Raw genomic sequence first — 22473 nt, 5'->3', positions numbered from 1 at the left:
TTTGGGCCTGGGACTGGTTCTCCCAGATGGGTCCTTTTCCACTCTCTTGATCTTGAACTCGGCCTCTCCTAGGTGGTGGAACCTCTGGTGGGGTTACCGAGAGGAAAGTCATTTCTCTGATGGGGCAGGAAGGAAGGCTTCTGGGAGGAGGTGACATTTGAAATTGAGTCTCAAAGGAGGAACAACAGATGGGGGAAGAACGTTCCTGATGATGCAAAGGAAGGAAACATGAAGAACAAGGTATGGGGATTTGAGTCAAAAGAGGTGAGGAACAGGGCTGAGGAGGGCCCGGGTCCTAAAGGGCCATGCCAGGAGTCTTCTAAGTTCATCTTGAGGGCCATGGGGAGCCACTGAGGGTTCTTGAGCAGAGACAGGGTCGCTTTGGCTCTCCGGATGCAGTTTAGGAAAGGGGAGCAAAGGGGCTCCTCGGTGGCTCGGTGGTTAAGCGTCTGCCTTCAGCTCAGGGCCCGGAGTCCTGGGATCAAGCCCCACTTCAGGCTCCTACGCTGGGAGCCTGCTTCCTCCTCTCCCACTCTCCCTGCTTGTGTTCCCTCTCTCGCTGGCTGTCTCTCTGTCAAATAAATAAATAAAATCTTTAAAAAGGAAAGGGGAGCACAAAGGGGCTGGAGTAGCCACGTGAAGGCTAGGCAAGGCTGCCTGGGGCAGAGAATGTGAGGCTACCTCCGCACGGGTCTTCTGGCCCCCATCTGCTGACCTGCCCTCGCCCTATCCCACTGCCAGGGTCTGCCAAGCTCTTGTCCAAGGCCCACAGGACACAACGCCGGTCACTCAGCTTGCTCAGTGCTTTATTGAACCAAGGCCTGAAGAGATGAGTCAACAGGGCCTTCACGCACAGCCCTCCACACGTCCTGGGATTCAGAATCCAGACGTGGCTCGGTCCTTGGCTTCGCTGCTTCCACGACATTTCGTCTCGAATATTTCCAGACCTTAATGTGTAAAGATTTTTGTCCACACAGACACACGTATATTCTTGCCGCAGGCGGTCACGCTCGCTGACATGCTTCCACTCAGCAGTCTGCGTGTGCAGGACATTGCGCATCCGTAGCTCTCCATCCATCCACCATCCATCCGTTCGTCCATCTGTCCATCCACAACAAGAGAGCAGCAAGTTCTGACCGGTCAGACCCCGGGGTTCATAGCAGTGGGGGCTGGGCTGCCAGGGGCTGAGGATACAGACCTTAGCCCTCACCCGACAGCCCCTCAATGAGGTCCTCCCTTTCCGAGGCAACAGAAGCCAGGGTCGTGGCTAATGAATGTTTGGAGTCTCTAACCCCAAGTGGAGAGAGGGCCCTAAATCTCAGCCTGTGCCTCCCCTGAGATGGGCAACAATTGGACGAACAAGTCAAGCATTCGGGTAACACTGAAACAGGAAAGAGTAAGAACTTCTGTTTGCGCTAGAGGTATTCACGCAGAAGGACAGGAAAGAGAGGAAGAGAAAGGGAACAGGGCAGACACACCCCGGAGTGCCAACGCCCCGGGCAGGGAGGGGTTCTGCTTTAGCCCATCCCCAGTGGGGGGGGGGGCGCTGTGGCTTTCCCCCAGCCACATACAAACAGAGCCTCTAGGAAAGAGGGGGCTTTTCTGGATACAAGAAGACAAAGGGTTAACTCAAACAAGAAAAGGGAAAAAAGCAAAAAGCTTCCTGCTGGACACAAAATACTTCCTTTGAGCTGCACTTAATCCAATTTCACCAAGTCAACAGACTGGGCTCTCCCAGGGGCTGGGCTGGGCTGGAGGGGGTGGCACGAGGATATGGGGTAGGATTGAAGTGAGACATGGGGATCAGGGCTGGGGGCAGATGGACAGGCCCGCCTCACTGTCCTTCCCCTGGATGGCAGCTGGGGCCTCCAGCAGACCCTTAGCCCCGCAGGCCCCCGGGTGGCTGGCACCGAGGCAGCAAGGCCAAGAAGGCAGACAGGACCGGCGCTGGCCCCTCACTGGTCCTGCAAGCGGCTGCAGAGCTCCCGCCGGCTCCGCTCCCCAGCCCAGCTGCGGGTCTTGAGGCGGAAGGTCTTCAGCTCGTCCCTGAAGGCTTCATGGTTCATGGGCCGGTAGTCCTGGGGCTCACAGAAAGTCTAGGGCAGGATGGGAAGATCAGTCAATATGGGGGAGTGGGAACGTTTAGAGGAAACCTCCCTTTTCCTTGGGCTACCGGCTGGCTGAGCCCTTTCCCTGCAGTCCAGCCCTCCCACGAAGGCTTCAGCCGCCCTGACCCACGGTACCGGGTGCTGTGGGAAGAACTCCTTATAGCCGCCCTTGAGGATATACATCTCAGGGTAGTAGAGGCGGGGGTAGTCGTTGGCAGCTCTGTCGCGTTCCCTGATGAAACGGCACCTGGGACCAGCAGGGGTGGGGGGGTCAGAGCTGGGTGGTGTGGCAGCATATACCTCAGGGGACCTGTTCTTTGCACCCACGCCTTTGTGGGCCTTGGGGAGCCACAGAAGGCTTGAATGCAGGAATGTCAGCTGTAAGAATGCTTTTAGGCTGTTCGGCTACTGGATCCAGAGGAGGTTGAGGAGGTGAAAGGAAGGAGGAAAATCAAGGGGGGTTGTTTCTAGAAGGCAGATCACAATCTTTGTTAGAGATAACTGACCTGTACAGAGAAGGGGGAAACATAAAGGAGAGAAGTGGACAAAATTCGAGAGATCTGTTCAGGAGGTCTGGAGAAAACTCGGTGAGCATGAGAGGTGGGGGGCAGAAAGATCAGTCAAACCGTGGAAGGGTCAGCAACACTGAGGCCTGAGACAGGGCCCTTGGATATTAAGGACACTGCTGGAGACTTGGAACCAGATCTTGGGGGCAGGTGACAATGGAGGGTGGACATAAGGCCTGATGGGAAGGATGGAGAGAGGGAGGCGGGAAAAGGGTGCCATGCACAGGAAGGGAGGGTGAGGTCTGCTCCAGGGTGCCAGGAGACTAGAGGTCCAGGTCTAGTAGTGGCTGGGGCTGGACTCAGGCCTCTTGGGCATCAGATGGCTCCAGTACCCCAAAGCCTGGGCAGGAAGGTCAGCAGCAGACACTAGCTAGGGACTCACATGCGGGGACCGCGCTCGGATGAGAATTCACAGTGGAAAATGAGGATGATTCTCTTGTCCAGATTACAGGGGGTGATGGGGCTCTGTAGCAGGAAGGTCTCAGCATCCCGTTCCAGGGGCAGGTTCACGGCAGTCTGCCAGAGGAGCCGGAGGTCAGGCCACAGCCCTGGGGCTGGGTGGCAAGATCCTTCCCGGTGCCGTCCCCACCTTTCAGACGGGTGATTCCACCTCTTACTGGACAGGATCCTTCCCCATGAGAGGGTGCAGCCCCCCTCCACTGATCACCCCCGCCCCCCGCAGAAGGACAGAACTGGTGGGTCTTCGGGGCCTGTCCCCATCAGCCCACCTCACCTTGATGTGCCCGCCTTCGTACTCGTAGGGGTACCTGCAGTCCACAATCACAAACCTCTCCACGATGTTGCTGAACTTGCCTGCCAACAAGGCTGCCATCTGTGGGCCACAGAGGTGGGTCCCAGCAGGTCAGGCTGGCAGGAGGGGGCTGACCCCAACCGTACCACTGGTCTGGCCTCGCAGCCCATCCCCAAGGAAAGTTAACAGGCAAAGAGCCATCCCAAGTGCGCCTGGAGAATGGCTCATCCCCACGTACCGTTTCTGGTGAGATGTACTTGAGATCTTGGTGCTTTCCATCCACAGTCTGCAGAAGGAAGGCCTGAAAGGAAGGGGAGAGAGAGATTGAGAAAGGGAGGGGGGGAAGGAGAGGGGGAGAGGGAGAGGGAGGGAGGGAGAGAAAGGAGAAAAAAGGTGAAATTGGCCAGACTAGGAGCCTGGAAAGGATGGAGTTTCTTTCCCAAGCCCAGAAGGCCACACCTGCTTTGACCTTCAAATTCAGCTCTGGTTCCCACAGCAACCCTATGGCACCTCTTGGGTCTGACATCTAGGGAACAGCCCCTTCCAAGAGGAAATGAAGAAGGGAACAGAAGAGATGAACTCCTCGCCTCCTGCCCCCCCACTCTGCAGAGCCCCCCACCCCCACCCCAGATGAGGCCTAACAAGGCTCCAAGCTAGAGGTTAGCTTGGAAATGTTTTCCAAGGTTGAAACACAAATGATGCCCCAGACAGATCTGGGGTAGAGTCAGGAGACCAAGGTCAAGGTGAGAATAAAGAATAAGCTGTGATGGACAAAGCCGGGGGCGGGCCGGGGTGGGGAGGAGGTAACCAAGCCGCTGCTGAGCTCAGAGGGCCACACGGTAAGGGACCGAGCCTCCTGAGGGTCCCCACCACTCGTACCTTGGAGTAATCCCCGATCAGTTCTCGGTGGTCACTGTCCAGGATCGTCTCAATCTCATCATGACACAAGGACTTGGAGCGGAGGACACGGGCTTTCTGCAGGGTAGATGGTGGCCAGGGTCAGGGGCCAGGCTGCCTCTCAGTGTGGCTGGCATCTCTTTCCATGCACCTTGCCCTCTGCCACAAACCCGGCCCAGAAGGGCTGGCAGGGTCGACTTGGACAGTGGCCGCCCAGCCCCATCCCAGGAGGGCACCCACAGGTTCTTCAGCCTCCCGCTGCTCATCTGGAGGGGTTCCACTCTTCCTCCGCTTGCTCTGTATGGGCAGGTCCCTGTCGTGGGGCCGCTCCAGCCTTTTGAGGATGGGTCGGATCACGCTGCAGGGCATGGACGGAGAGCGGAAGAGCCGCTGGCACTTGCTGTACATGATGAGGTCCTGGTGGGAGGGAGGGGGAGGTCAAGTGTCAGAGTACCCCGCCCCTGCCCCCTACCAACCCCCAAGTTTTGAGGTGGCACCCCCCCCCAGAGACCCACCTGCCCTTCTTCCTTTTCTGAGGTCTTGACCAGTGGGGCGCTAATGAGGCTCTCCATGCCTGGGGGTACTGCATTGTCGTCCTGAGGCCAAATCAGCAAAGGGTATGGTCACACCCGCGGGCAAAGGCCAGTCCGTTAGGCCCCAAGTCCTCCAGCATGGCCCTCCTTGGCCCTGCCAGCACCTCCACACAGGGCGGGCCCCCAGCACCAGGAAACTGCAGGGCCCCGCTTGCTGAGAAGTGTGGCCATGTGGGAGGGTCAGACTCGCCTCTGCCCTGCAGTGCCCTCCCTCACAGCAGCACCAGCCACCTGCTAGTCTCTGGTAGACCAGAGGCCAGGCCGACTCCGTTAGCACTGACTCCTCTTCTGACATCGGGATGAAGTCATAGTCTCGCGGAGGGAGGTCAGGGCTTTCCTTTTTTGGGAGATCCCGAGGAAAGGGAGGTCAATGGCCTGGTGGGGCAAAACTAGTTACCTTTAAGTCACTCTCCAGGATGTCCACAAAGCCATCATCTTCTTCAGAGGCCCCCTGGGTGGCAGTCAGGGAGAAGCGGCTTCGGGCCGGGGGACTCAGCTCCTGTACTTCCATCTTCCGCTCCGGGGTGAGACACTGTGCGCGGGACCAACACAGGCTGCTCAGGGGTGGGGACCCAAGGCAACCCCCACCCCCATCCTTCTGAGAAAAGTTTCCTGCTGCCTCAGGGTTCAGGCTCCCCCTTCCCCCCTTCCCCCCCCAAGCTGCCTTCAGGGGCACCCACCCCACATGCAAGCCTGCCCTGCAGAGTTCCACTCTCCCAATGTACCATCAGGTCGGGGGCTGAGTTTGGTCTCTGGGCAAAGGCTTCTCTGCGTTCGGCCCACTCCGCCAAAGCATGGGCATGGCTGGGATGCGGGGGTTTCCATGGCATCTTGAAGATGAATCCATCCTGTGGGCAACATGGGTGGGTGTCATCAAATGCCAGAGAACCATCCCAGCACACCCCCTTCCTTCTCTCCCTGAAGTGCTCCCCCTCCAGCCTTCTGGAAGCGCACATTCTCTTTGTCCTCCCCAGAGCTGCGGGCAGCTCGGCCACACGCCTCACTCTTCCTCCAGCTGCCAGGCGCTTGGGAGTTGGTGATGTTCCGTAGCACAGGGCTGTGGCCCAGAAGCCTCACCTAGAGAGCCAGGTAGGGCAGCGGGTACTGAAGGCTGCATTCCTCTGGCACCAGCCCTGGCCCTACCTTCCCCCGTCCCTCCTCCAACTCCCCCAGGTTGCCCGTCCACCTCCAAAACCCCATCTCCCACAACCAGACCAGGGATACCAGACCATTTCAAGTCTACCCTCTGGGATCCCTCCTGCCCCTCCTCAAGCCCGGCCAGGGCCTGAGCCTCCTCCAGTGTCAGGCCTCAGAGGGCACTCACTGGCAAAGACTGGAAACGTCGAATGGCAAACTGCTCGCTGCGGGAGGAAAGGGGGAGATGTCAGGGCTGGAGAGTAGGGGGCCCATGCAGGAGAGCACGCAGGATGCCCCTCCACCACGGAGCCCTGCGCGTCCCTGTGGGAGGCAACGGGAGAGCACCCTCCCCAAGCCTACTCCATCCAGCAGGGGGGGTGGGCATGGGGAGAGCCTGGGGTAGGTGGACCACTAGAGCCCACATGATGAAGGCTGGAACACTTACCTTCGGATGACCCGGCTGGCTGCCTGGATGGCCTGCTCAAACCTAGGAGAGAGAAAAGTCCCATGCAGCTCCCCTCCCCCTACAGCCCAATGCCCACCCCCAGCCTCAGGCCCCCAGTCCACAAGGCCTGGGGGCCAGGGCTCAGGCCAGTAGAAAGGAAGGGAAGAATGCTGACTCGCAGGGGTCCAGGTATTGGGGAGGGGGGAGAAGAGAAGCAGCCTGGGATTTTGAAGGCTGCCCTGAATGGAAGAGGGCCCAGAGAATGGAGCAACGGAGACAGCTGGGGCAGGTCATAGGGTGGCTGAGGCGCTACCAAGGCAACGGTCTTGCCAGCTTGCCCACAGGCCTTCCACCTGTATGCAAATCACCTCAGCGGGGCCATATGGCCGCCAGGAAAGGCATCCATCCGTCCCATGATGACAGACCGTGGCCCACAATGTGAGTATCTCCAGGGTCTGGATGCCAGCAAGACTGGGCTTCCCTCCCCTTCAGTGGGGCTGTCCTGGCTCCCCCCAGGACAGGGGCCTGGTTTAGTGTGGCCCTGGATCAGCCACAGTGTGCCATGGCAGACCCCCTAGTGACAAATGTTCAGGGTCACATCCTCTCCTCCCTCCTATGGAATTTTCTAGGACCCAGCCTCTGTCCCACCCCCTTCTCCTGCCTTAGAAGAGGCCAGCAGGCAAAGAATTCCAACAGATGTTCCTTTTGAGGCTGGGGCACAAGCTTCTGTAGATAGGCCCCACCCCCTAGCTATGTTACCAGAGACCACCTGCCACGCAGGGCTTTTGTGTGTCTATGCGAACGCAGGCACGCGCACGCGCTCGCACACACACACGCTTCTTTCTGAGAAACTGTAACCGTCAAAGCAGGTGCAGAGGTGGGGGGGCCACTGAGGGCTAGTGTCAGGGGGATAACTCCCAGGGGTGGGGAGGGGTTGTGCCCAGACAACCTGGCATCAGGAATGATGAATTTTATTGGTTTGGTTTCCAATCTGCACCTGCGCCTCAGGAGTAAAGCAGGGACGGTTCTGGGTTGCCACCAAAAACCAACCTGCCGTCCCCCCACCCCCACCCAGTTCTCTCCCTGTTTCCTGTTTGTGAACAAACCCTGTGGCCCAGCCCAGTCTGATCAAAGGCAATGGGAGGAAAGACAGCCACTGCCTTAACCCCAAAGCCATAGTCCCTCGGCCCAGTCTGGGGATGCCCAGCTGTCCCCACTAATGCCTGGCAGCTGTCTCCCTGCTGGGGCTCTAACAGCTGGATAGGGGCAGCTGTGCTCTAGAAGAGACTACTCATGCCCCACAACCGAGGGGGCAAGGATCTGTCCTGAGTACAACTCCCTCTCCACTCTCCCTCATAAAGGGCCTGGTCCAGGGGTTGGCCAGAAAGGGTCACTGAAGCCAGAGGTTGCTGATAGGATGGCCAAGGGCTGAACCAACCTGCCATAACTGTTTTGTTTGGCCTACAGGGAATTAAAAGTTTTGAATTAGTTGGACCATATTTTAAAATTGTGATAGTTCACAGGGGAAAACGAACAAACAAACAAAACATGTGTATAGGCGAAAGAAAAAAGGGACACACACCAGACCTGTATTCCCACAGGCCAAGGGCTGGCTGAAGTATCCACTGCTCCCAGAAACCACTAACCCCCCCACCTGGCCCTGAGCCCACACTCAGCTGCTCCTGTGGAAGCAGACCCTTCTCTGAGACAGGAAGCAGAATCTCAGGACTTGGGAGGTCAATGGGTCCCCCCACATGTGGTTGGAGGGATCTGTCCACTCTCCCAGACTTCCATGGTGGGTTTATGCTGGAACTGGGATTCCCAAAGGCAGGCACCAACTCCTTGGTAGTGGGGATCCCTTTTCTCTACTCACGTCTGCTCTGCCATCTGGGGGTCCATAGGGCTGGGAGAATCCATACACAGACCTGGGGGGACAGAGCACCTTGGTTTTGAAAGTAGTAGCATCTTTTACACACATTCCCCCACCATGTCCCAACTCTATTCAGAGAAAGGAAAAACCTGTTTCTATTTTCGATCTTGATACATTAAAAAAATGAAACAAAAACCCGCCCATGAACCCCAAGGGCTAACACACTGCCCCCGAAATTGGTCAGGGCTCCATTCCTTGTTTACTATGAAAACTCCTCTGTATAGGTTTTATTTTTTTTTAATATTTTATTTATTTGAGAGAAAGAGCACACAGAGGAAGAGGGTGAAGGAGAAGCAGACTCCCTGCTGAGCAGGGAGCCTGACACGGGGCTTAACCCCAGGACCCTGGGATCATGACCTGAGCCGAAGGCAGGCGCTTAACCAACTGAGCCCCTCCTCTGTATAGGTTTTAACCCAAAACTTCGCTAAGCATTTTTCTTAAGCTGGTTTAAAGTAATTTGTTCTAGAAGAGATAACACCTTTTTAAAGGAAAAGGTTACAGCTGAAGGCAAGTGAATGTTATAAAATGACCAACTTTCAGCCGTCATGCCTCCCAGCTGGGGCTGTGGTTTAGGGACTTTGGCGCCTGGTTTTAAATAGGTAAGATCTCATCTCCCCCAGAGGGCCCCGCCCTACCGCCCGGCTCAGCCAGTCTGGGCTGGGTGTGGTGAGCCCCACCAGAGGTGGGCAGGTGGAGGCTCCTGGGCCCACCAGGCTGTGGGGAAAATGTGAGTCTGATCAGCAGGGGAAGTGGAGAGACCCAGGCAGCACCCGCCTCCCCAAGTCCCCTGGTACCCTTGAGCCTCACCTGCATCAGAAGCTTCAGAGGACTCAGAGGACAGGGAGGATTCAGATGCCCGCCGCCGGGACAGGGATAGACATGTGAGCAGGCTGCCCACCTGACGCTTGGGAGTGTCGCTGGGAAGGCAGCAGGGACCCAGGGAAGGGGAAAGGTAAAGGTGGGGCTCAAGGGCTAGCAGACCCATGTTCCCACCAGCCACCCAACTCTGAAGGGCCCACTCCTGTCCCAGGGAGGTGATGGCCCTGAGGGTCTGCCCTCTTCTCAGTTCTTCTGTGGAGGCTCTAAGTAGCTTGTCTTTGTTGATTAAGAAAGGTCCTCCTGGGTTCAGGGGGAGGTGAGCCCAGGGCAAGAGCAAGGAGGTGTGTTGAGGGCCATTCTGGGGGTGGCAGGGCAGCAGAGTAGCCCTGGAGGGCCTTCTCCGGAACTCTTCAGACCCCTACCCATCCACAAGTCTTTCTGGAGCAAGGGCAAGACTCAGGTCTCCATTGCCGCTGAGGGCAACCCAGCCTGGACACTGCAGGTTGCTCAGCAAGCAGGACCAGAGTTTAACCCCTTAACTTCAAGAAAGAACTGGGGGTGGAGGGAGCAGGGGCATGGGTGTAAGAGAACCACCCACCCTCCGCCACCCTCAAGTTCCCACTGGGGCAAAATAGTGGTGATTAGGGCAGAGATTAGGGAGACAGCATGGTAGAGGCACGCGGAGGGGGGGGCGGGGGTCTCCAGAGGCTTGTGCTGCCAAGAGCAAGTCACCTGGAGAGTGTGCTCAGCACAGACCTGGCCTCATCGCCCTAGTCCCGGGTCCCTGAAGCAGGCACTACCCTGGACACCTCCCCACTCCGCTTCTCAGAGTCGGCTCCCACGCCGGGTTCCACGCGAGGCCCGGGACCAACACCCTTGTGCGGGCTTCTCACCCCACACCCAGCGTCGTTGGGCCCCCTACCTGCCAAGCCCGGCGAGGTTGTACATGGTCTGGGTGAGGGTGGTGACCGGCGAGGAAGCGGCCGCGCGCTCCGGGGACCCCACGAGGCCATGAGCTCCCAGCTGGAGGCCCAGGAGGTGGCTGGGACGCTCGGCGCCACCGCGCATGCCGGCCGGACTGAGAGCCGGGCCCGGCGCGGGCTCCGGCTGGGGCAGCTCCATCGCGGTGGGGTCCGCCGAAGGCCGGCGGGAGGGCCGGGCGCGGGGCGACGCCGGGCACAGCTGGCCGGGACGAGGTGGGGAGCGGGCCCGGGGTGGAGGGGGGGAAGGGAAGGAGGAAGAGCCACGGGGTCGGAGCGAGGGAGGAGAGGGAAGCGGGGAGGGTGGGGCGGGGGGGGGAGGGACGCAGGGACCGGCCACCAGTCCGGGAAGCCTCTAAGCAGCGGCTGCCACCTCCACCTCCTTATATATTCGAAAAATAACAGCGTCCGCGCCGCCGGACGCCACCAATGGGGGCGCGGGTTAGAGGAGGGCGGGACCGAGGGCGGGGCCCGCGGGGTGAAAGGCGCGGAGGTTGACCAGCCCGGCCCAGCCCAGTTCCAGGCTCTGGTCCCGACTAAGGAATTGGGGTTTCTCCTAAAGCGCTCCACGCGCCGCCCCCCGTCCCCCCCTCCCCCCCAGCCAGGACTTGAGGATCTTGGCTTCCCAATTTCTGCTTCTCGGGATGTGGTTTGGAGTTACCCCCGGCAGAGAGGGTAGCCGCACCCGCTAGGTGGCCTCAGAGAGACCCCCCCCACCCCCCGAGATTTAACATCACCTACACTCACCAGTAGGCACCATGAGAGGCTCCACTCCGGGAGTTTGCCAAACACGGCTGCACTGTGCGGTTCGTGTTCGCCACTCTACTTTATCGACCGGGACGTTGAGCCGTGGAAAACTTCATTAACTCGTTCAAGGTCACATGGGGCAAGTGGTAGAGCAGAAATTCACCCCAGGCGCTCCTGCAGCCTCTCTGTCCTCTGGACTGGCAGCACGGAGCGTCGGTAAAGCGTAATTGCCAAGCGGAGCCTCCCCCCACCCCGCACAGGAGGTAGACCGGAGGTGGGGGCCTCCATGTAACTCATGTGACCGCAAGCGGTCCAGTTTTCTCCAGCAGCCTCAGAGGAGGCTCTCATGCTTACCTAGCCATAGGTTCTGGCGATTGCAGCCAAAGAAGGTGCCTTCGACCTCAGAACCAAGTTATGGAAATATCTCATGACAACTGACGTTTTGGCTAAAGTGATGTCAGTGGCATCACATTGATTAATTGGCGTTTCTTCGACGACCAGGGAAACTGAATCTGTCACTAGTTTAAACTGAGCATCTTCTAACTGATCACTTTCCAGCAAACTTGTTTTCCTGGAATGAGCCCTGGAAGGCTGCACCCAAAAGTGAATGGGCAGTAAGTGCTTTTGCATCTCATCTCCCCAGGAAAGAGGGGGCCTCTGGCTGGGTGGAGCAGAGCTCAGGAGAGCAGGGGCTCAGCCTCTGCTTCCCTTCCCTGCAGCCACATCCCTCCAGTCAAGGTGCAGTGGGTGGGAGTGGCAGAAGGGAGGGCCTGGAGGTGGTCGGTTGGGTGGGCTAGGAGACTCGTGGAAGACCCTAGTTTTATCTGAGAGGCAGGAGGGTGCAGATCATGACTTCTTCTCCCAACACTTTGTTCAGTTTCTGTGATGTGTCAGGCGCTATGCTTCACGCTGGACAGGGCTGAGGTTTCAGGTTCACCCACCCTGGATCAAGGATCCAGCTCCCAACCTCCAGCCGCTACTCACAGCCCAGGATGTGACTGTCCTGTTGAGGGGGATGGGTTGGGGTGTGGGTGAGAGAGAGGAGGGGGGTGGATGAGGGAGGATACAGTCCCACCTCCAAGACCAGAAATAAAACTGAGGGGTTGCATTTTCAAAATCAACCCAGCAGGGATTACCTTCATCCAACACACACACACACACACACACACACACACATACACACACATTTCTACAGGGTGTGGGGAGAGGGTGTGTGCGTGTGGCCAACAAAAGGTGGGGAGTATTATACTCTTGAATCCTTTCCAATTCCACACTCAGAGGTCACCTCTGGGGCAGTGAGGAGAGGCCAGGACCACAGAGGGGTGATTCCAGAACATCCCACACATCAGCTGTGTGTGTCTTCCCACATCTCCTTTTCCCAATTAGATCACAGATTATGTGCTCAATTAAAAAAAAAAGCTAGTCAACAAAAATAAGATAAAATAAATATTTGCAATCATATCATAAGAGGAATTACTCCTCCCATCCAGCCAGGTCCTGGTTACAATGACGATTCTGGGCTGTAGAAAGCTCCACTCCCCATGAAAGGAATATCCTGGCTCTGGACTATACACATCAAGCTCTGGGCTTGCTTAAGAGGGTCGGGTGTAACCCCAGTGCCTTGGCAGAAAAGAAGGGGAAATTATCACGTTTGCAAAATCCTTCTGCTTCTCCAACCCTGTTCCCACACAGTGTCTTCTTTGTGGGACTCAATTTTCTAGCACTTTTTCTGTCACTGCTTGTAACATGTTAAATGGTTTTTATTTTTATTTTTTTAAAGATTTTATTTATTTATTTATTTGATAGAGAGAAACAGCGAGAGAGGGAACACAAGCAAGGGAAGTGGGAGAGGGAGAAGCAGGCTTCCCACCAAGCAAGGAGCCTGATGCGGGGCTCGATCCCAGGATCCCAGGATCATGACCTGAGCCAAAGGCAGACGCTTAACGGCTGAGCCACCCAGGTGCCCCTAAATGGTTTTTAAAAATTGGTACATGGTACCAAAAATTCAAAGAAAGGAGAAAATTCAAATGGTGCGAAACAGCAGTGAAAAGTCAGTCTCCCACCCTACACAAACCTTCAGGACACCTGCCTGGAGGCAGACACCAATATGAGTGTGTTGCATATTCTGGACATAGTGTGTGACAGTCCTAGACAATCGAAACATAATGGGGAGGCACCGATATGAGTCACATACATAATTTAAGGAGAAGGAAGGGAAGAATGAAGGGGGGGTGAACAGAAGGAGGAATGAACCATGAAAGACTATGGACTCTGGGAAATAAACTGAGGGCTTCAGAGGGGAGTGGGGTAGGGGATTGGGATAGGCCGGTGATGGGTATTAAGGAGGGCACGTATTGCATGGAGCACTGGGTGTTATACGCAAACAATGAATCACGGAACACTACATCAAAAACTAAGAATGTACTGTATGGTGACTAACGTAACATAATAAAAAAATTATTATAAAAAAAGGAATATGGAAAAAATAAAAATAAAATAAAATTCCCTAGTAGCCACGTTAAAAAATATAAAGAGAAACAGCTGAAATTTTAATATTTTATTTAACCGCATATATTCAAAATATTATCGTTTCAACATATTATCAAACAAAAATTATTAATTAGATATTTTAGATACTTTTTTTGGGTACCAAGTCTCAAAGTCCAATGTGCATTTGACACTCACAGCACATGTCAGCTCTAGAAATCTGTCACATTTCTAGAACTCGATAGCGATATGGAATTAGTGGTTACCACAGTGCACAGCGTAGGTCTATATACGTACAGCATATGTATGTCCACATTTTTACAAATATAACAAACTATGTGAAACATTGTTTTACCCCTTGCTTTGTTCATTTTACTTGAAAATGGATCCATATTAATACCATAATGCCATATATTTATTCAATTCCCTAATGCTGAACATTTAGGTTATTAGCTTTCACATTGATGAACCAGGTATACACAGAATTAATTCCGAAAAGGGAACTATTGGGGGGAACCTGGGTGGCTCAGTTGGTTAAACACTGACTCTTGATCTCAGCTCAGCTCTTGATCTCAGGGTTGTGAATTCAAGCCCCACACTGGGCTCCATGCCCAGCAAGGAGCCTACTTAAAAAGAAAAAATAATAAAAGGGAACTATTGGAAGGTATGGCTCTATTTATTGAAATCTCCTTTTCCCTTTCCTGAATTTCATTTCCTCAAGCTGACTGAGCTGTTGAAGAACAGGGACCAAGTCATTTGCCTCTCCTCCCATCTCCCAGTACCTTGTATAGACCCAAGTCCAAGGTTGGCCTCTGATCCAATATCCCACTTCTAGGGATTTCTCTCTCTCTCTTTTTTAATATTTTATTTATTTGACAGAGAGAGAGTGAGAGAGAGAGAGCTTGCAAGTGGGGGAAGGGGCAGAAGGAGAATGAGAGGCGGACACCCCCTGCTGAGCAGGGAGCCCATGGAGGACACCTGGCTCAATCCTAGGACCCTGGGATCATGACCTGAGCCAAAGGCAGATGCTTAACTGACTGAGCCACCCAGGCATCCCTAGGGATTTCTTCTAAAAAGATGATAAAAGTACACACAGATGTACGTTCCTTGAGTCACTGTTAATAGCAATGAGACACAGAGAGTAAGCTGGGTGTTCTTATAGGGGGCAGCTAAAGAGGTGACTCCTCCATAGTTTGTAATACCTGCAAATTTTAAGGAGAACAGGCATGGGGGCAGGCAGGGATGCTTGGCACCTGACAGGGGCCCAAATAGTAATTGTTGATATCTGAGTGATTATATATTGGGCTTTAGGAAAATGGTCTTTTGAAGAAAGGGTTCTTAGAGTAAAATAAGTTTAAAACTCACTGATGGAAATAATCATTGAGATGAAAAGATGTTCACAATATGGGCTACAAAATATCATGCCAAGTGTGGTCCCCTTAGAAACAATATGCGCAGAAAAGTATCCCACAAGGATATTCTCTGAGTAGTGGAATTAAATGTTTCTGTCCTCAAAATTTTTGGTATTTTGGGGCGCTGGGGTGGCTCAGATGCTTGGGCATCTGCCTTCAGCTCAGATCATGATCTCCAGGTCCTGGGATCGAGCCCCACGTCAGGCTCCCGGCTCAGCTGGGAGTCTGCTTCTCCCTTTCCCTCTGCCTCTCTCCCTACTTGTGCTCTCTCTCTCTTTCAAATGAATAAATAAAATCTTTTACAAATTTTTTTGTTATTTTAAAATATTTTCCAAAGAACAGGTATAATTTTTAAGTTAATTAAAAGACCATGACCTCAATCTGGCAGTTCCTCAAACAATTAAAGAGAGTTACCACATGACCCAGCAATTCCACTCCCTAGGTATATACCCAAGAAAAATGAAAATGTATGTCCACACGAAAACTTGCAAACAGTGTTTATAGCAGCATTATTCCTAATTGCCAAAATGCAGAAATAATCCAAATGTCCATCAAAAGACAAATGGTTAAAAATGTCATATCTATACAATAGAATATTAGTCAGCTGTAAGAAAAGAATAAAATACCAATAAAGGCTTCATCATGCATAAGTGTTGAAAACATGATGCTAAGTGAAAGAAGCCAGTCATAAAAGACACATATTATATGATTTCATTCATATGAAGTGTCCTAAGCAGGGAAATCTATAGACAAAAAGTAGATCAGTGGTTGCTTAGGGCTGAGGAAGGGGCAGGGAGTGGATAGAGAGATAGTAGCTAACGGGTATGGGATTTCTTTCTAATGTGATAAAAACTTTCTAAAATTTACTGTAGTGATAATTCATGTGTTTATGAATTGTATATGCTAAATGGGTAAATTGACATGTGAAATACACCTCAATAAAGCTGTTAAAAATGAAGGCATGAATACAATTATGGAGGACTGGGGGAGAGATGAGGTATTTCTCTTGTGACTCTTGGCTCTAGGAACTCTGGAGATGTCCTCAAATGGCTGGACAACCTCTTTCCTGCTAACTGTATCCACCTCCATCAACAAGCCCACATTGTCTTCAACTTCCAGGCCCATCCTTGGTGCCATGTGAAGGATACTGGTATGGCCATTTCTAGAACAAAAAGAAGCCACACACATGTGCTGATCACATGGCCATTTTTAGACATCTGGTCTACCCATACCCTGTAGCAGGGCATAGGACCCGTTTCTACTCCCTCTAAATTGAGCAATTCCCATGCCAATCCATCTGGAACCCTGGGACCCCCCCCCCAACTTCCATCTGTAAGCCCTATCTTTCCAATTCCCTACTTTAGGCAAGTCCAAAGTCCACCTTCTCTTCTCTTGGCCCAGCCTGTCCAAAGTTGCCCACTATGCATAGTACCCATTCCACTTACCTAATCATTACTTTTCATGGCCCTCAGCAAGCTTTCCATTCTCCTTTTCATTTTAAAGGGACTGTTGTACTTGCTTATTAAAAAAACTTGGAAAATTCAGCGAAGTAGAGAAAAACCCACCCACACTACATTCGCCCAACATACATTGATTATAAGCCGGGATGGGTGAAGAGGCAGGAGGGACATATGTGCACATGAATGAAATCACCAAAATGTTAACATGGTTTCCTGAAAATGTGTAGTAGGGAGTCTCAGACAGGTAGCCCTACACTCACCTTTGCACAGGGACCATATACCCATTATGGACCAAGAACCGATCGGCCTCCTGTAGTGAAAAGTCTCCCACGTTTTCTCCTGGACCTTGTGATTAGAAGAATATTTTTTTATGTCTCAGAAGTGGGAAAGGCCTAAGTAAGACACAAAACCCAGAAACAGTAAAGGGAAAAAATGGACAGACCCGTTTACTTAAAAGATTACAAACTGGGGCACCTGGGTGGCTCAGTCAGTTAAGTGTCTTTTGGCTCAGGTCGTGATCCTGGGGTCCTGAGATCAAGCCCTGCGTGCTGTGTTGGTTTCCCTGCTCAGAAAGGAGTCTGCTTCTCCCTCTGCTTCTGCCCCTCCCTCCGCTCGTGCTCTCTCTCCCTCAAATAAATAAATAAAATCTCTAAAAAAAAATAAAGGTTACAAACTTCTCATATATAAGATTCCCTAGGTAAATTAAAGGACAAGGCTGGAAGAACATATTTGCAATAGATTAACAAAGATTTTGTGTTCAGAGCCTATGAAGAGCTCCTATAAGTCCACAAAAAGACAAATACAAGAGAAAAATGGGTAAAGAGTATGACTAGAAAATTCACAGGATTCAAATGGCCGATACACATAGGAAAAGAAAAATACACACTAACACAGCAGTGAGTTACCCTTTCTTCCCTTGGCCTTCAGAAACACCATGCAGGCTTGGTGTTCCTTCTTCAGCTGTTTTTCATGAATTTCTTGTTGGTCCTTTCTCGCACCCTTAACCTTGGAGAGCCCAGGGCACTGTCCTTGGTCCTCTTTTCTTCTTTGTACACACCCACTCTCTTGAAGCCTTATCCAGCCCCAGGTCCTCAGCCCATCCCCCTAGATCACAGCCTTCCTCTTTACCTCCACCTCACCTGACTCTAAGAGATTTTTTAAAAACACCGCAATGCATTTATTGTTTTAAGAATATGTCATTTTTATGTGTACGGTGGAGGAAGAGGTTTCAGGGATTCATGTGTATGTATGCTTATATACTTAAATACATGACATTATTTCTGTAGGTGAAACATAAACATTGATGCCTGTATGCATGGAAAAGCCCAGAAAGTGACACACAGAGATGTTATCAGTGTTTATCTTCGGATTGTGGGATTACTAACAAATAGATTTAAAAGTGTAATGTTGCTTATAAAAATAATCTAAATGTGTAACAATAGGCTACATAGATCAGTGTTCATCCATAACTGGAACAATATACAACCATAAAAAAGCATGTTGGCAATATTTTATCGATGTGACAAAATTCTCATCACTCGATGCCAGGTAAAACAGCAGGAGATGCCAGGTATACAGTCTATACATCTGATGCCAGTTTGATGCAATACATTTTTAAAAAGAAAACTGCTTGGGCCTACAGAAAAGACTGGAAGGAAACGTATCAAAATGTTACCTGCGCATCTCTTCAGGTGTTGGGATGAAAGGTGATTTTTAGTTCTGTATTTTTCAGTTTCCTCGAAAAGCGTGCGCTATTTTTGCTGTAACCAAACAAAAACCACGAAACACAGTTGTTATTCTTCATACGCAACAAATCGCTGCCCACCGGGCGCGGACGCCGGGCACCGCGCCCCTGCCCGCAGGTCACCGGACGCCCGAGCGCCGGCGGGTCCAGCAGGCCGCAGCGCCCCCCGCGGTGGGTCCGGGGGCGGGGGGGNCATCCCTCCGTCCACGCTGAGCACCATCCTGAAGAACAAGCGCGCCATCCTGGCGTCGGAGCGCAAGTACGGTGTGGCCTCCACCTGCCGCAAGACCAACAAGCTGTCTCCATACGACAAGCTCGAGGGGCTGCTCATCGCCTGGTTCCAACAGATCCGCGCCGCTGGCCTACCCGTCAAGGGCATCATCCTCAAGGAGAAGGCGCTGCGTATAGCCGAGGAGCTGGGCATGGACGACTTCACCGCCTCCAACGGTTGGCTGGACCGCTTCCGCCGGCGCCACGGTGTGGTGTCCTGCAGCGGTGTGGCCCGCGCCCGGTCGCGCAGTGCTGCCCCCCGGCCCCCAGCGGCTCCCGCCAGCCCGCCTGCGGTGCCCTCGGAGGGCAGCGGCGGGGGTTCAACGGGCTGGCATGCCCTGGAGGAGCAGCCGCCGTCGGTGGCCGAGGGCTACGCCTCCCAGGACGTGTTCAGCGCCATTGAGACCAGTCTATGGTACGACTTCCTGCCCGACCAGGCTGCGGGGCTCTGCGGCAGCGATGCACGGGCACGCAGGACCACCCAGCGCCTGAGTGTCCTGCTGTGCGCCAACGCAGACGGCAGCGAGAAGCTGCCCCCGCTCGTGGCCGGCAAGTCGGCCAAGCCCCGTGCAGGCCAAGCCGGCCTGCCCTGCGACTACACCGCCAACTCTAAAGGTGGTGTTACCACCCAGGTCCTGGCTAAGTACCTGAAGGCCCTGGACACTCGCATGGCCGCAGAGTCTCGCCGAGTCCTGCTGCTGGCTGGCCGCCTGGCTGCCCAGTCCCTGGATACCTCGGGCCTGCGGCATGTGCAGCTGGCCTTCTTCCCGCCTGGCACCGTGCAGCCGCTGGAGCGGGGAGTGGTCCAACAGGTGAAGGGCCACTACCGCCAGGCTATGCTACTCAAGGCCATGGCCGCGCTAGAGGGCCAGGATCCCTCTGGCCTGCAGCTAGGTTTGATGGAGGCCCTGCACTTCGTGGCTGCCGCTTGGCAGGCAGTGGAGCCTTCAGACATAGCTGCCTGCTTCCGCGACGCCGGCTTCGGGGGTGGCCCAAATGCCACCATCACCACTGCCCTCAAGAGTGAGGGGGAGGAAGAGGAGGAGGAGGAAGAGGAGGAAGAAGAAGAGGAGGAAGAGGAGGAGGAGGGTGAAGGGGAGGAGGAGGAGGAAGAAGGCGAGGAAGAGGAAGGGGGGGAAGGCGAGGAGTTGGGGGAGGAAGAGGAGGTGGAAGAGGAGGGTGATGTTGATGACAGTGATGAGGAGGAGGAGGAAGAGGAGGAAGAGAGCTCCTCTGAGGGGTTGGAGGCTGAGGACTGGGCCCAGGGGGTAGTGCAAGCCGGTGGAAGCTTCGGGGGCTACGGTGCCCAGGAGGAGGCCCAGTGCCCTACCCTCCATTTCCTGGAGGGTGAAGAGGACTCTGATTCTGACAGTGAGGAAGAGGAGGATGAGGAGGAGGATGAAGATGATGAAGATGATGAAGATGAGGAGGAGGATGGTGATGAGGTGCCTGTGCCCAGCTTTGGGGAGGCCATGGCTTACTTCGCTATGGTCAAGAGGTACCTGACTTCCTTCCCCATTGACGACCGAGTGCAGAGCCACATCCTTCACTTGGAACACGATCTGGTCCACGTGACCAGGAAGAACCATGCCAGGCAGGCGGGAGTTCGGGGTCTGGGACATCAAAGCTGAGCCACTGGGCCTAGTCATGCCCGACCCGGATGTGGCAGCACCAGCCCAGGGCAGAGGACTCTCCCGGCAGCCGCGGTGGATGGAGCCAGAATGGGGAGCTCCAGATCCTTTAGTGATGTTCTCGGGCCCTGTGACAGGCCCAGCCACCTCGGTAGGGCCCAGGGCTGGGGTCAGCCTCACTGCCTGCTTATTGCCTCTTTCTCAGAGTCCTCTTTCCTCCCTGTTTGCCCCTGGGCTTTTGGGACCAGGTGGGGAGGGTGGGGAGCTGTCCGGTGCTACCACACCGTGCCATCAGTGGACTAGGCCACAGGAGCAGCCGGGGATGGGCCCTGGAAGCTCCTGGCCGGAGAGTGCCTCTCCCCTCTGCCGTCCACACCAGGTCTTTGGTGGGGGGGACCCCAAAGCCATTCTGGGAAGGGCTTCAGAGGAAGGTCCAGCCTAGGCCCCCACAAGGCTGGCAGCCCCCTACCCCTGCCCCTGGGCCACCTTGAGAAGCACAGTCTAACTCACCGCAGGCTCCCGACCCTGCCTCTGCCTGCTTCCCCATCTTCCCAATCCCTTTCTCTGGCCCAGTCCAGGTTACTTTGGCACTTGGTTTTCTTTCCAGATTGGAGGTTCCCAAGAGGCCCTTGGGGGGAGTGATAATGGGCACTTCCCTTGTGGGTAGCTGCAGGCCCCATGCCTCTTTTCCCTCTCTGGCAGGGCCCTATCCTGGGCAGGGGGCCTGGGGCTGGGCCCATAGTCCAGCCATCCAGCCGCTCCTTTCCCAGTCTGAATTCAATAAATCCGTCCACCCCCCTTTTGTGGGGGTGAACGTTTTAACAGCCAAGGGTGCATCCTTCGTGGTCTGGGCTTGCGTCTGTCTTGGGATCACGTCCTCTCCTGGTTCCCTTTGGTCCTTGTTCTGGTGGGACATGGAACCAAGTGTTGAGATGGTAGCCACAGCTTAGGCCCTGACTGCGGTGAGGGGCCACCTTCATATCTAAATATTATCTAGGCTTGGGGAGGAAGGGGTCTTCAATGTACCTGCTTGGGTTTGAGGAAAGCCAGGCCTTGCACTGCTTTGGGGTTAGAAAGAAGCTTGGGGTCAGTTGGCTAGAAGAGGAGGGAGGGAGGCAACTATCCCTGTTGGACCAAATTAAACTGGGAACTAGGCCCATCAAGCCTGTTAAAGAAGGTCCTTGTAGGAGTGGGGCCAGAGGACAGAGCAAAAGGGGTGCTGGGGCAACTTCTGTGGTCCAGGTTAGAGTTTGGAGGGACATACAGGGCATCCCTTGGTTTACCTTTGATGCCTTAAGAGGGAGCCCTTTAGACCTTTCAGTGATTGGCATCTCCAAACCTGGTGGCTATTGTGGGGGCAGTGACAGGAGGAAGATAAAATTCTTGGGACAGATTGCACCCCCAAGAGGCTGGGGGCACCGCAGTCCAAAGGTGAAGACTGGTGTCTCTGCTGATCCTACCCCTTTTCTCCTTTCACAGCCCAACCCCTCCCTCATTGAGGCCCTCAGGCCCCAGCGGTTCCAGCCAGAGGAGGGCCTGGGCTTGAGGAGGCTGGGCAGCCCTGGGCCCCAAACCGGTTTTCCCACCTCCACTGGGGCTGGCACATCGCAGCTATGGTTCCATCCCCACCACTTCCTTTCACTTCTTCCTCTCTCCACCCTGGAATGTTAAGGAGGGGGGTATATCTAGGTCATCTTTTGTCCCTTGCCTGCCCTGGGTGTGGTCTCTTCTAGAAAGGCAAGGCCACTGTGCTGTGACTTTAAAACAGGTAAGAGTGACAATTCCGCACTTGGCCTTCCACACTCCTGGCGCTCAGATTTCCCCTGTAGGCCTTGAAAACAATGAACCTAAGTGACAGCAAAAAGTAGTTGGGATTCCCCTTACCATCATCCCCACCCTCTTTGAGCTGTGGAGGAGGAAACCAGAAAGTCTTAAGGAAGCCCAGCCTACCCCCGCTCCCAGGCCTGCTCTGGAGTGTGGGGGCGGGGGGAGCAGTAGCCTTCTCCCTGTTCAACCCAGCCCCTCACCTCAAATACCAACAAGGCAAATCATTTCCATTTGTCTCCTCTTCTGCTGGAACTGAGGTCATCTCATTAATGATAGCACCAACGGATGTTAACAGAGCCCTTGCTATGTGCCAAGTGCTGTGCTAAGCACTTTAGATGCTCACAAATCCCCTCTGAGGTAGGTAAAACCATGAGAAAACAGGGACAGAAAGGTTCAGTAATGTGCCCAAAGCCACATTGCTAGTCTTTGGTGGAAGCAAGCTTTCTTCTCTGGCTGACCCTAGAAGTGTCTCTTTACAGCTACTCTGTGTCCCTTCACTAAGGACCCATATCCCTAACCCTTCTACAATTAGTGCTCTTTTGAAATGGAACTTTTCCATTTCTAACCCATGGAAGAATAGCACTTTGGAGGGAGATGAGGAGTTGTGGAAGTGTCTACGGGAGCTCTTGCAGCTTTTACTCCCATACCCCCCCACCCCCGTCCCCCCCC

General features: G+C 54.1%; 2 protein-coding genes and 1 long non-coding RNA gene across 3 annotated transcripts; 1 reads left to right on the top strand and 2 right to left on the bottom strand.

Annotated features, from left to right (window-relative positions):
* Positions 1 to 789: 789 nt before the first annotated feature.
* CDC25B (cell division cycle 25B) lies at positions 790 to 10523 on the bottom strand. Its single transcript, XM_034640228.1, is given in 16 exon segments — positions 790 to 2096; positions 2244 to 2355; positions 3057 to 3190; positions 3408 to 3506; positions 3664 to 3726; positions 4305 to 4400; positions 4563 to 4739; positions 4838 to 4918; positions 5313 to 5447; positions 5641 to 5826; positions 5828 to 5992; positions 6240 to 6276; positions 6498 to 6539; positions 8371 to 8422; positions 9235 to 9344; positions 10169 to 10523. Coding segments are annotated over 16 exon segments (1830 nt in total). The 5' UTR covers positions 10369 to 10523; the 3' UTR covers positions 790 to 1955.
* Positions 10524 to 15323: 4800 nt separating this feature from the next.
* Positions 15324 to 18143, bottom strand: LOC109489558. The gene is made up of 3 exons (XR_002142580.2): positions 18008 to 18143; positions 16593 to 16677; positions 15324 to 16034 (listed from the first exon to the last, which is right to left on the bottom strand). It is a non-coding gene; the product is annotated as an uncharacterized LOC109489558 (long non-coding RNA).
* Positions 18144 to 18264: 121 nt separating this feature from the next.
* On the top strand, positions 18265 to 20806 carry CENPB (centromere protein B; the record flags this gene model as incomplete). The annotated part of the gene is made up of 1 exon (XM_034641604.1): positions 18265 to 20806. A coding segment is annotated over one exon (1713 nt), but the record flags the coding sequence as incomplete, so codon positions are not given.
* Between the last annotated feature and the right edge of the window lie 1667 nt (positions 20807 to 22473).

This window comes from Ailuropoda melanoleuca, chromosome 13 (genome assembly GCF_002007445.2).
Source record: "Ailuropoda melanoleuca isolate Jingjing chromosome 13, ASM200744v2, whole genome shotgun sequence".
In the NCBI taxonomy this organism is placed as follows: domain Eukaryota; kingdom Metazoa; phylum Chordata; class Mammalia; order Carnivora; family Ursidae; genus Ailuropoda; species Ailuropoda melanoleuca.
The sequence above is the reverse complement of the archived record's forward strand: the minus strand, read 5'-3'. Positions and strand labels throughout refer to the sequence as shown.